The sequence below is a fragment of the Triturus cristatus genome, chromosome 4_2 (genome assembly GCF_964204655.1).
Source record: "Triturus cristatus chromosome 4_2, aTriCri1.1, whole genome shotgun sequence".
Lineage (NCBI taxonomy): Eukaryota > Metazoa > Chordata > Amphibia > Caudata > Salamandridae > Triturus > Triturus cristatus.
Genome location: NC_140586.1, coordinates 123,981,844 through 123,995,588, shown reverse-complemented (window position 1 = coordinate 123,995,588; position 13,745 = coordinate 123,981,844). Strand labels below are relative to the sequence as shown.

At 43.2% G+C, this 13,745-nt stretch overlaps 1 protein-coding gene across 1 annotated transcript in view; it reads left to right on the top strand.

Moving 5' to 3' along the window:
• KEAP1 (kelch like ECH associated protein 1) overlaps positions 1–13,745 on the top strand; it is a 152,514-nt gene that overhangs the window by 47,180 nt on the left and 91,589 nt on the right. Inside the window, exon 3 of the mRNA XM_085600761.1 lies at positions 11,622–12,307. Within this exon, the coding sequence (XP_085456887.1) occupies positions 11,622–12,307 (686 nt within the window). The remainder of the gene's footprint in view (positions 1–11,621; positions 12,308–13,745) is intronic.

Below are 13,745 nucleotides of genomic sequence, written 5' to 3'. Positions count from 1 at the left end.
GTAACTTGTTTTCTTATGCTGCAAGATCAGGTCATATGGAGGATGGGAGCTGCTTGCAAGTTACATTTGGGGCAGTGTGTGAAAGTGTTGCTTTTAATCCTGACCATATGCTGCGGTGTAGTGTAGGCCCTTCTAAGAATTTTCAAATGTAGTAACTTGTGCCTATGATTGCAGGAGACTACCTTAGTCTGTTTACAGCATCCCTTCCAGTCTTCATCTGTGAGTGGCTGTCCGATGTCCGCAGCCCATGCGTCTCTGGCTTTAGTATCCCGCTGTGGCAATAACGTCAGGCAAGTTTTATATAACCTAGAAGTGATGTGTTCTCCGCTATTGTCTGTTATTATTGAAGTAAGTGGGCTGAAATCAGCAGGTTCGAGCGGATAGGTAGGAATCTCACCTCTACGAGCCAATGAAAAGTGATCTATGAACGTGGCTGTAGTAAAACGTAGATCTTCACAAAAGATAAAAACGTGGCCTCCCGGGAATACATCTCCGATAGTTCCTAGTCCTAACGGGGCAAGTGTGCTTTTGATCCCAGAATCTGTTGTGGGAGGGATCCAAGGATTCGCCGATAACGGTAGGGCAGGTGAATACAGTGTGGACCCTCCCGTTCTCATAAGTAGTTTTTTCCATGCCCAGCATGTGGTGGATATTGGTTGGATATCATGTGGATCTTGTGGGATGCCTACCGGGAGAACTGCGTTCAGCGGAGTGGGGTCTGCCACATCTCGTTCTGGCTTAGCGTAAGGGATGCGTGCATGTGGATGATACCAGTGGTATGCATACCCACATTGTGCTACTGAATAATAAAGTTGCATATCCGGAACCCCGAACCCTCCTCTTTCGTATGGGAGTGTTAAAATGTCCCATCGAACCATGGGCTGTTTCCCTCCCCCAAATCAGTTTTATAAGATGTGTGCGAAGTTGCGCAAAAAACTGTTTAGTTAATGGAATGGGGATATTGGTGAATAAGTAAAGGAAGCTAGGTAATATCGCCATTTTGATAATGGTGATGCGACCTGCCATTGATAGCGGAAGTTTGAGCCAATGTTCCACTTGGGTCTGCAGACGGTTAATAGCAGGGCCATACTTCAATAGCAGGACTTGGTCCCTGTCTCTGTGCAGGTAGATACCCAGGTACTTAGTTTCTGTTTTATACCATTGGACCGGGTAGTCCCCACATTTGCGGTTCCGTACTTCAGTCAGAGGGAATACCTCCGACTTAGCCCAATTGATTTTGAGGCCTGAGAGGGCGCCAAAACTATCTGTTTCTTGTAGTATTGGTACTAAATACTCTTTGGGCCTCCACTAGTACCATGCCATGTTTGAATTGGAGCCCTCTATGTAAATGATCTTTTTGAAAATAGTGTATGATGGGGTCCATGGCTATTATGAACAGCAAGGGGGACAGGGAGCGAATTGCACTTAGGAACCATTGCTGAAGGAAAACTGTCATCATTTAATAGGTACAGAGGGTCTTCAGCTTTGGCCTCCTTTAAAACATAAGAGGAAATATTTCAGCCTTTGTGTTGGAAAAGCAAAACATCCTAAATACCAACAGTAGTCTTGAACCCCTTGCAGACTGTAGTCTCACACTGCCAAAAGCACCCTTGCACCCATAACAGTGTAAAAATAGCACACTACTGAAGTATTTTTACCCCACTTGCATACTAAGGTGTTTCTATGCCGACAGCACTCCCACACTCATCAGAGTAGCATTCCCACTCTTACCAAAAGCACACTCCTCACTTAGAGTGGCAATCTGATATGATGGCAGCGCTCCCCACCCTTTTCACTCTAGAAGCACACACTGCCAACAGCACTCAAACACCCTCCGACCATGAGTCACAGAGCTGTATATTACTAGAGACCTAGGTCCCTACAAAGGAGCATAAAGGGCATAAGCAGAGAACCACAAATTAGCGCTGTTAGTGTATCCAAATGGAAAAGATTGTGTTTATTCAACATACAATAAAAAGGAACTATACATCCACAGTCTAGTGGGTAGCGTTGCAGTGTATGGAAATCAGCAGATTTCCAGACCTCTGGCATTCACTTCTAAAAGTGACATTAGCAATACATTTTCAAGACCGTCACAATGAGAAAGGACAACTTGTGCTCCACATAAATTATCATACATTTGGAGTCATGGTGTGGGTGTCGACGACGTTTCGATGCCTCCTGAAAAGTAAGGGGATCATCAGGACAAGAGGTTATATAGATGCCTGGGAGAGCCTGTGTTCTAAAATTTCTAAGTAGGGATGGGATCCGTGAGTCTTATGGAACTGATGTCCTTGAGGGTAATCAACAGGCAAAGTCCAATGGCCAGCCTGTGCATCAGGGGAATACTCAGGCTGAAAGTAGGAGGTGATGTCCTGTAAGTGCAGCCCCGTCTTCCGTGTGAGATGCACCGGAAGGGAGCAACTTTGTGCGGCCGAACCGGGATGCAAGTCCACGGGGATTGTGCCTTCACAACTGATTTAGCGGCACACGCATTCGGCATTCTTCAAGCTTCAGGATCCCCATGGATTTGCATCCCAGTTCAGCCGTACTCAGTTGCTCCTTTACGGTGCATCTCACACGGAAGACGGGGCTGCACTTACAAGACATCGCCCCTACTTTCAACCTTATCTTACTATGTCTTAACTATATTGCCTCGTTTTTTTTCCTACTCCCCTTTGGCAACCTTGTTGTTGTTCTGTCCAATTTTGGTCACGCTTTGATTCCCTTCAGTGGCTTCTCCCTTTGTCTTTTCTGCCAAAAGATCTTGGTTGCTCAGCACCTTTCATGTCTCACTTGGTGGCACACTGCTGCGCCTGGAGGCCTGTGGATTTTATGTCATCTTATGGCCGCTTCCTCCTCTCATAACTATTCCTTGATGTCTCTTTGGCACCCTGGTCACTGAAGGTTTGTCTGGTGGATTGTTTCCCTGGAGCCAAAGGCCAATAAATATCTGTGACACATGAGAGGCTCAGAGACTCCTCATCACATTCTGCAGGGGGAGGGGTATCATTTTGTGTTATGCCACTGCCCCAAAACCTCCAAGTCACATGATCTTCCAAAGGATACTCTTGCCACCCTGCCCTTTGGTGCCTAGATTGACTCGTTTTATGGGAGGATCTTTTGCGGGAAGGTTTAAAAGCTTCAGTGGCCACAGCAGATCATATGTGGCACACGTGTATTAGAAAAGTAATAATAACATCGTATCTACCAAGGGTTGGCTGAGTAGCCTACAGTATATTTTCAAATCTTTTTGTGACTGAGATCTGAAGTAAAGGGTTTGCCAATTTGCAATGTCTGTATGTAGGCAATGTATCCACCACTCAAATTACTTTCATATCTCACTATACTAATTCACCACTAATCCTTATGGGTTCCGGAGTAGCACGTTACTCACCATGAAAGTGCTTCAATACCCCATTAGGGGTAACAAGCGCCATATAAATGCAATACTTTTTTCCCTCTTCTATCCCTCCTCTATCCTTCTCAATCCAAATAACTGACTAATATCCACCACTCAAATTACTTTCATATTTCACTCTACTAATTCACCACTAATCCTTTATGGGCTCCGGATTAGCGTGCTACTGGTCCCAAGAAAAAAGCACTTCAACACCCCATCAGGTGTAACAAGCGCTATATAAATGCAAACCTTTTTCCCTCTTCTATCCCTCCGCTATCCTTCTGAATCCAAATAACTGACTAACCTATCCACCACTCAAATTACTTTCATATTTCACTGTACTAATTCAACACTAATCCTTCTTGGGTTCTGGAGTAGCGCGCTACTCGCCGAAAAAGTGCTTCGACGCCTCATCAGGGGTAGTAAGCACTATATAAATTCAATTACAATACAATGCATACCAGCTGCAGTGCCACTAGCACTAAAGTAACCATATTAGTAATAAGTCTCCACATTTGATTTATGACTCAATAATCTGTACTCTCATAAGCTATCATCGGTCGGGTGATGTGCAAGCACTTATCCCCACCCCCCCTGTAGCAGAGAGCCGCCGAGTGCGCCTGTGCTTGGAGGCAGTAGGCTATTGGCTACTGTCTTTTCACCATTTTATGTCGGTGATACTCGGCCAAACACTGGGGCCAAGCTCAGCGTACCCACCACAACCAGGCCTCCTCTGCTACTCGGTCCCAGGGTAGTTCGGATCCGGTGTTTGACCTTCCCCAACCCTTGGACCCTGCTGAGCGGTGAGTATGGGAGGGCAGGGGCTTGTTGCAGCACTAGCAGGAGGCTGCAGGTAATGGCGAGTGGTTTGGGTCCCAGACAGCACCTTGATACTCTCTGGCAAAACAGCATCAGTAGGGCAAGAGTTGGCCCATCCTTGGTGTCGGTATTGCCAGTTCTCAGCCATCTCTCCGCCTTAAGGTAGCCTCCGTTGTGGTTTGCAGGGGTTCCAGAGGTAAGCTGCATTCTTGCCATAAGCATTGGCACAGCTCCCTGCATCCTGCTATTATGTACAAACTCAGTCATTCTCAACTGTATTTGTTGAAGGAAATTCAGTAGCTCTGGTGTAACGCCCAGTGGATTGGTTCTCCAAAGGCACCTACAGCAATGTAAACGTGCCATTAAACAAGGCGGAAAAATAAATCTGGCTTTGCCAACAGTACAAAACTGCTATCATTGTCTACAAAAGTCAGATGAGCCCAGATCCCTCGCAAAAGATCAGCTCAGTCCAGTCACGAGGGCCCAGAAACATCAGCTGTGGTAGCATTATTAGTGTAAGCTGGCATCTTTTTTTAATTTTTTTTTTTTATATAAATCTTTTTTTTAAACAGACTCGACAACAAGGCATAGTATCACAAAGTCAATATGGAGGGTACCGCAAAAACAAATATACATAATAATACAGTAAGCTTATGCAGTGGAAATCACGGGGAGGGGGAGACATCATCATCCTGTAAGCGAGGGGGGTACAAATGTTTCCATGGTATAAATTCCAAGGGGCCCATATCTTGGACCATTTACGGAGACAGCCATGGGCCGTATACACAAACTTCTCTCTTTGCATACACCAGTCAAGGTCTTTTTTCCAGTCCGTAATTGTGGGTGCATGTGAGGCCCCCCAGAGCTGCGCAATGTTCCTTTTGGCTATCATGCAGGCGAGTGTGACCCATTGTGTGGCATGGGTGGTGAGGTCTGTCAGTTCCCAGATATTAAGGAGGCATCTGGGCGCTTCTGGCTGGATCTCAGCCTCCAATATTTCGGTAAGCTGGCATGTTTCAGTTCTCACCAGAACAAAGTGAGCCCTTGGTCCAGGGACCAAATCAAATAAACAGCCTACCTCACTCACACCCTTCAGAATGTAGCCAGGAGGAGCAGGAGCATACCAGCAAAGGGATTCCATCCCTCCATGCCAGTCACAGTTACAAGGACATCCTGTCTGCTTTTAACAGAAAATTATCAGCATTTGTCTGATTACACTGCTAAAGTCACCTAACGTGCAGGAAGTACAGGATAATGATATTGTCCCCTCGCGCGAGCAAGCTGAAGGAACTGATCATCTCCAAGTCCAGAGACCACATTCAAACCTCAAATCTCCTCCAGAGAGCCTCACAGAGCACCAGCCGTTTGTAACCCGGGCTGTAGTTCATGGAGTGCAGCATATAGTAGTTTTTAAACCTCTAAGCTTTTGAAAGTGATTGAATCTATTCGAGAGAAGTGTTCAAGGAAACTACACCTGACACCCTATTGGAGCCCCTCAATAGATCTAAAACAAGACTACTGCCAAGTTCAACCCGTCTGCACAGAAATATTTAATTCAGACTTAAGTGAACAAAGCGAGCTGGCAAACTCCTTGGATAATTTGGAATTACTATTTAAAATAAATTGAATTGTCTCAAATGCAACAAACAAATCATCCTCCCCTCTGATAGAGGGAAGAGGTAGAGCTTCAGTCTTACTTAACAAAGAACAACTACCGAAAGTGGTTCAAGACACTCCTCCAATATATCCTGTGCTTTCTGCAGTGGGCGCAATTCGCTCCTCTCTCAAAAATGATGGAGGCCCTGAAATTTCAATCCGCTCATCAGCGAACAAGACATTCTGCTCAATCATTGCAAGAGCATTCAACTGTTTTGAACTCTCTAAATAAAACCCTAATTGGGGTGGAGACAAAACTGACAACACTAATAGAGGATACCTCTAATTTGGCAAGAATGGATGACCTGATACGTTTATTACAACTTCTTCGTAAAAAACATATGTTCAAGTTTAAAATCAGAATTTGTACTAAATTCCATCCTGAATGTGGAAAAAATGGCAGAATGGCGCAGAATCTTTTATTACTACACAGTTCGCAGGACCAATTTTCAAATAATTCTACATCAATATCAGCATCTCCACCAACGGTCTATAATCCACTAACACTTCCTGGAACAGGGATAAAAACAGCTGAAGTAAAGAACCAAGACGAAATTCCCAGATCAAACGAAGTTCACATTGAAACAGTTGAATCTAATCCAGCTAACTCAGGAACAATGCCTGTGATCGGGAGTGAACCAAGAATTGAGGAGCGTAGATTGTTCAAAAGAATGTTTTGAGACGTTAGTAAGTAAACGGTGACTGAAAAAGTTGAAAAATATCAAATAAAAATGTAGGCAAACGGAAGAACAAGGAAGCATGTAACGGTGTCGCAAGCAAAACATCCAAGAAGCAAAAAACGTTTCCAATCTTAATGAATGTATCGATAGCCTACTCGGCGGCCTCTCAGTAGCCATCTCAACCAGTCAATGTTCTTTCTGTAAGGACCAATCTGATAAACATCACAAAAATATTGGCTGGATTTGAACATCTTATTTAGGACTGCAGAGATTCATAGTGTGTCTTCACTGGAGATTTCAATAAACTTTCTCATAGCATTTCTTTATCTCAACATTTCCAATGAAGGACCGATTGAAACTTTCTTAATTCCCCTGCTGATGTTTCAGAGAGAAGCTCTGAGCTATTCCATGAAATTAAGACTCCTGAAAACCTTCACTGTGGAATCGGGGCTCCGTTTCTTCCATTGTCATTTTCAGAATGACCAACCTGCAAGAAATATATTTGTTTCATCTAATGCAAGCTCTACAATGGATTTCACGAGGATTCATTTTTCATGCTTTCACTTGTGCACAAACTACCCAACGGTGGGAAGTGACCACAATCCATGAGCAATAACCCGAAAATATGTTTTTCCTTTCTCCATTTCAGCAAAAAATCATCTCTTTCTTTGATGGCCCTAAATAACAAAAAGATAGTGTGACAAGTAACATTGTCAGAGAAGACTGCCTCCTTATAGAACTGTCCAACTAGAAGGGCTGAATGAACTCTGCAACTCTAATGGAAAGGATGGCTTGTGGAGAGAAATGTGGGCTAAAGTCACAAAAACCATTCTTGACCACCTGACTTCACAAAATATTATTACAAATGTACAACCTCGAGAGAGTCCATTTTTCAGGCCATTCAATAGAATATCGATCCTAAAACAGAAACCTAGAAGATCCTTGCACCATCTACTTACATTTCCACCAAGCATAGAGCAATCAAATGCAATTAAGGAGTTAAAAGCAATTTACAGGAAGCCAATAAAAAATGGGCTAAATGACATGAAACAATCGTTACAAAAAATGTCGGGACTTTATGGGAATGGGATTTGCCTTTTTATAGACCAGTAATGGATTATGATTGTTCATCAGATACCTGGGAAACGTTTCCCATTGTGCGAGTCATGAGTCTCCACTAAGTCAGCATGTCAATAAGGGAATGGAATTATCCGAAATGCATCTTGCATCACTAATAACAAAAAGCAAGACCTCCCGTGCCGCCGGACTCAATGGTATTCCTATTGCTGTAATGAAGCAATATCCAGTGATGTGAAACAGATTCTGAAGACCGTGTTTGACAATATCTTGCAGTCAGGCGAAGTTCCAACGTCATGGCAAGAATCAATAATTCAACGACTTCATAAAAAGGGAAGCTTAAAAAACCCTGCACATTTCCGCCTCATAGCTCTAATAGATACCCAAGGGAAACTTTCTGCCAAATACTTACCATGCAGTCTGTTCGGTGTGAAAGTATCAAATAATTTGCTGCTGCCCTATCAAACAGGCTTTAGAACAGGATGCGCAACTCTAGACCACCTAGTTGCATTGACTCTTGTCATCAGGAAGGCATTAAATCAAAGAAAATCACTTTGTTTGCTTCGTGGACTGCTCCTCTCCATTCAACAAAGAAGATCTCAGTCGCCTTTTGGTCAAAGTTCTTAACAATGGGTCATGAATTCCAACCTGTTTCACCTGATAATAGTTCTACATAGCAACACTTGCATACAAATCAAGTTGCCAACCAAGTAGCATGTCTCCGGCAAAGTTCTCATCAACATTGGGCTAAAACAAGGGTATGTAATCGCCCCAGCTCTCATTTCATCATATATTTCTGACTTGGGCAGTTCTATTCAAAAATCAGAATTCCTGCCTCCAAAACTGGGGATTGTTCAGTGGGTTATCTTTTGTATGTAGACGACCTTGTAATCTGCTCATAGACCCCTATCGGATTACAATGTCCGTTTACTGAACTTAATGAATATAACCAGATTAACGGTCTATCAGCTAACCTCAAAAAAACAAAGATAATCTCGTTTGGGAGGGGTCCACATAAATTCAAATGGAAGTTAGGCAATATTTCCGTGGAGTCAGTTAACTTCTATGGCTATTCGGGCTTCCAGTTGGGTAAACATCTGACAGCCTCTGTTTTTAAATGATGTAGAGCTATCACTTATAACAAAATCCTTGAAAAGGTTTTCGCAAGTTTACGGAGGTCGTGCTATCAGACCAACCATCTTAACCAATCGGGCCAAACCAATTCCTCTTTCATGCAATGTTTTGATAGTTAATGAAAACAAGCATTAGCAATGCAATCGGTCTCGCCTTTGGGATCTTATATGTATTTAGCTATGCAGCACATTAGCCTTGGTGCTGAAACATCTACTGTTCTATAACCTGGAGAGAAAGTAAGCACCAAACTGCGTGACACGCCAGGTATGGGAACACATAGAGAGAAATATTGCTTTTTAGAGGGAAATGTTATAGTCCAAAGCTCTTTTTTAAATGTAAAATCGGGGCCTTCGGTGGTCATATCACGATAAATACAAGATTTGAAAAAAATATTGTCTATGGGTGCTTGTGGAAGACCATTTCTATGGACTGGAATCCTAGAGAATGCTAACGTGATTCTGGTGTTTTACTGACCTCTGCTGATCGTTTTCTATCAAAGTTAAATAGAGGCAGCTGCCAGAAAAATTCAAAAAAGAAAGTCCCTCAGCAGAAAGCAATTCTGGTATTTTACTGACCTCTGCTGGTCGTTTTCAATCAAGACAGTTGAATAGAGCCAGTTGAACAGAAAAAAAGTCCCGAAGCAGACCAGTCCTAGGGCTGATCTCCAGAGCCCACAAAGTACATACACGTACAAGTAATAATAGGTATATACTAAAGTATATACAAGAGGTCTCGAATGCTCGACCTAAAAAGATTAATAAAATTGGGCAATATTATTTCGAAAAGCTCGGTCGCTATACAGTTTGCAAAGTTCTACCCCACAGGCTATTATAAGACTAGAATTAAGTCTCCCATCATTCGAAGCGGTTCACTGGATCCAGAAAATCAACACATTTTATGATTGTGCTTCTGCAAAAGCCGATTCCCTGCGAGGGCTGATATATCAAGAGCTGACATGGATTTCTCTGACCAGCGTGTTTCTCTCTTGCGAGGAAATCAATATTTTTCTCCAGGATCATACCTTACCAATTATACAGGATCTCCTGCAGATGTCATTATCAAACTGTAGAGGGTTGTTAAAGAGACTAAAGGAGTGCTTTCATTTAAGGGATTTACTGAAAGCTCACAATATAAACAATCGGCTCTTCTTATTGAATCTTAATTCCAACTGAATCAGCAGTAAATTAATTCTAATTTAGTAGAACCCCAAAAAATGTTTAAGATTCCGTCTACTATATATTCATCCGAAAGAGTTCGAAGGCCTCTGGAATTCTATATCTAGTATCCAAAACTGTAGACATTGTAATTACTGCAAGGAATCTTTGACCCACATTAACTGTCGTTGTCCCGAATTGAGTGATATTCGCTGCAAGTATTTGCTCCCTTCATTCAGGAAGTCATCTTTGTACACTGTAAAGGAGGCAACTCTAGTTTCTTTTATGGCACAATCAAATGCTTTTGTTGGGAAACTAACAAAATTTATAGAGAACATATGTATGACTCAAATTAAAAGATAGTAAATAATGTCCCTGTAAAGGAAGTTGAAATTATTTTATGTACTTTTATCAATACATTTAGTAGCTGGAGAAAAATAGACTTACATTTTTAATTTTTATGGTTTCTTCTAGCAAGTTTTTTTTATGTGCAGTTTAGGGTGTAAATTTTTAACAAGACAAATTGTGTATTTTATTAGTCTAATTTATGTATTGGTATTTTCTTCAGAACTATATATTCACAAAAATAATTTACCAGTTTATCACTCGAAGGTCATCTTATCAATTCTGAGAATACACACATTTTTGTCTTGGAATACACAATTTTGTCATACATATGTTAATTTAACTAAGCAAAAAGTTCCAATATAGAAGCCTGGGATGCACACAGTAGAGCAACTGACTGGTAGCTGAAGAGCTACCAGTAACCCAGGAGCTACTCGTTGGAGAAGCCTGCATTAGATTATCTTGAGAAGGTGAGGGGTGAACTAATAAAGATATGTCACCCCCAGACCAAAGGTTATTTTTCTGGTGTTTTGGAAGTATAGATGGGGAGCCAACCCTCGCGGGTCTATAAACCTCCTCAGACCCCCCTTTCCTCGCCTTTTTTGTGAACTACGAAACTAATAAAGAGCCATTGTAGAAGAGAAAAAGGGAACAGGCCGTTTGCAGCATTTAGGGACTGTTCTGAATGTTAAGGAGTTACTTTAGAGGGAGCCTGTGCCATTGGATGAGGGAGAAGAAGGAAATAGATGTTACCCTGGACATAAATGATCCTAGTAGGGAATTTGACATTTGAAAACCGTTAAGGGGATTTGTGTTAAAAAAAATCCAAAGGGTGATCCTCCCAAGCTCTTTTGGCCCACAAGTCTGCATCGGGCAACCACAGTAGAGAACCACCTCAGAGAAGCCTTCACTTTACATGGTTGAGTGTGCCAGGCTTCATAGTGCACGTTTCAAATCTGCCAAAATGAAAAGGTTGCAGTATGATTTTCAAAGGTCAATGATGCATCTCTAAAATCTATCTGCGCTGCAGGCCAATTGTAGGTCCTCGTAGAGTAACGTCCAGAGTGAAAGCCTGTGCACATGTGCAGTTAGCATTATCGCGCTTTACCAGCAGGTCCAGCTACTAGCCCAATTGGCATATTTTGGCACATTGGATGTGTTGGTGGTCGTCAAGCAAATGTGCTAACGTCACTCAGAATAAATGGTCCAAAGGTACCATTCAAAGTTCATAGGTGGCTCTGTTGGGATTTTCATGTTCTTAGTTCAGCTCTTCTTGGTGATTGTCAGTTGAGCTCTTTTAAGCCATTGTCAGTCTGCCTAAATCATTTTTGTTTTTTGTTTTTTTTGTTTCAGGTTGCTAAGCAGGAGGAATTCTTCAACCTGTCCCACTGCCAGCTGGTGACTTTAATTAGTCGGGACGAGCTGAATGTCCGGTGCGAGTCAGAGGTCTTTCACGCGTGCATCAACTGGATTAAGTATGACTGTGAGAACCGGCACCTCTATGTGCAGGCGTTAATGAAGGCTGTCCGCTGCCACTCGCTCACACCAAACTTCCTCCAAATGCAGATGCAGAAGTGTGAGATCCTTAAACTGGATGCCCGCTGCAAGGACTACCTGGCAAAGATCTTCCAGGACCTAACTCTGCACCGGCCTACCTCTCCTCAGCCCAGCCGGACTCCCAAGGTTCCGCAGGTCATCTACACGGCTGGAGGCTACTACCGACAGTCACTGAGCTACCTTGAGGCATACAACCCCAGTGATGGGACTTGGATCAGACTGCAGGACTTGCAGGTGCCCCGCAGCGGGCTGGCGGGCTGCGTGGTGGGTGGACTCTTTTACGCGGTGGGTGGGAGGAACAATGCCCCCGACGGAAACATGGACTCTAATGCACTGGACTGCTACAACCCCATGAACAATCAATGGTCTCCCTGCTCGCCCATGAGTGTTCCCAGGAACCGCATCGGGGTGGGTGTGATCGATGGCATGATTTATGCAGTGGGAGGGTCTCACGGCTGCATACATCACAACAGCGTTGAAAGGTAGGTGATGCCCAAGAGATTTTTGATTTTTTTTTCTTTTGCAATTCTTCCGAATGCTAGTTGGTAGGTCTTTACAGTATTCTTTTAATTAAATGTTAAAGTTGTTCTGCTACTGTTACCCAATCATTTCCAGTTCATAGCCTAGTATCCAAGTGGATGGAGGAGGAGTTGTCCGAGGCAACACTATTGAGACACAAATTCACCTAACCAAACTGGGGTGGCAAGGTTTTACCCCAACAGTGGGGTCTTCTGCTCTATCCCGTGTGAGATCTTTAGTGCAGTGCCTCCCACCTGCAAACAAAAGCAAAAAGAAAAGATGCTGAACAGAATGTTGAACAAGTCAACCATTCATCCCCAGTCACAGATCTGGGTTTAATCCATTGGCTTTTTTGCTCACCACGCCTCCACAGTTTCGACCCAGCCATATGCAAATCTGTCTAGACCCTGCTCCTCATGAGAGCAATTCAGCCCGAACTGCCAGGCCCGGTCCTCTCTGCACCGGAAATAAGCACCCTGGGACCAGTTTCGGGGCATCACCGCACATCAGCCAGTCTAGCTTGAATCCAGTGGCACAGTGAACATGCGACCCAAGTCTAGGCATCCCCCTTCCCACTTAGGGCAACAAAAGCAAAAAGAACAGATGACGGACGGCTTAAAAATTAACACATCTACTCCTGCCTGTCAAAGCAGATCACCGGTGTAAAACCTTTGCAGTCTATTTTGGTGGCTACCTAACAAAATATATATGCTCCAGGTCTCACCCATACTGCCGAACTGAGGACGGGCGCCTTTTCCTGCTGACGTGAGGGTGAAATCACGTTTAAAATGAAAGCTCCAAGGATGCGCAGCACTCGCTGAACTTAAAGCTGATTTATTGTAAGCAAATGCATTTCGGCGCTTCCGCCTTCTTCAGTGCTCATTAGCCCAGACACAAACATCGCACATGTTTAAATACCAGCAAGATGATTTCACTGGTTAAGCGCACCTAAACATATCTTATGTTTTATTTTTCGCTGTTGCAGTGTTATTATTTTTGCAATCCTGCTCATTGATATTTGATTATGAACATCAACATATATGTATGACAGTATGCATATACAGGCAAATGCTGCCGTCGTGGCCCTGAATCTTGCAATCCAAAATATCTAGGATTTTATAGGGACGGCCGTCTGCACTGGCACTTTTCAAATGATAGACTAGGGGGTTGTGGCAGACTACTCCTGCAGTGGCATACTGATCCTAAGACAAATTAAAAACAAAACCAGCCCTGTAATTTCTACTCTGCACGCATTCGAGACTCTTGACTGACTGATTTTCCAGTTTGGCTGACCTAGAGAGCTTTCCTTTCTGATCTAACTTAATTTATTGTTACTCTTTCAAAACAAAATCAACTGCCATTTCCTTCAGCCAACTTTATCTGAGCATGTCTGTGTGGCGG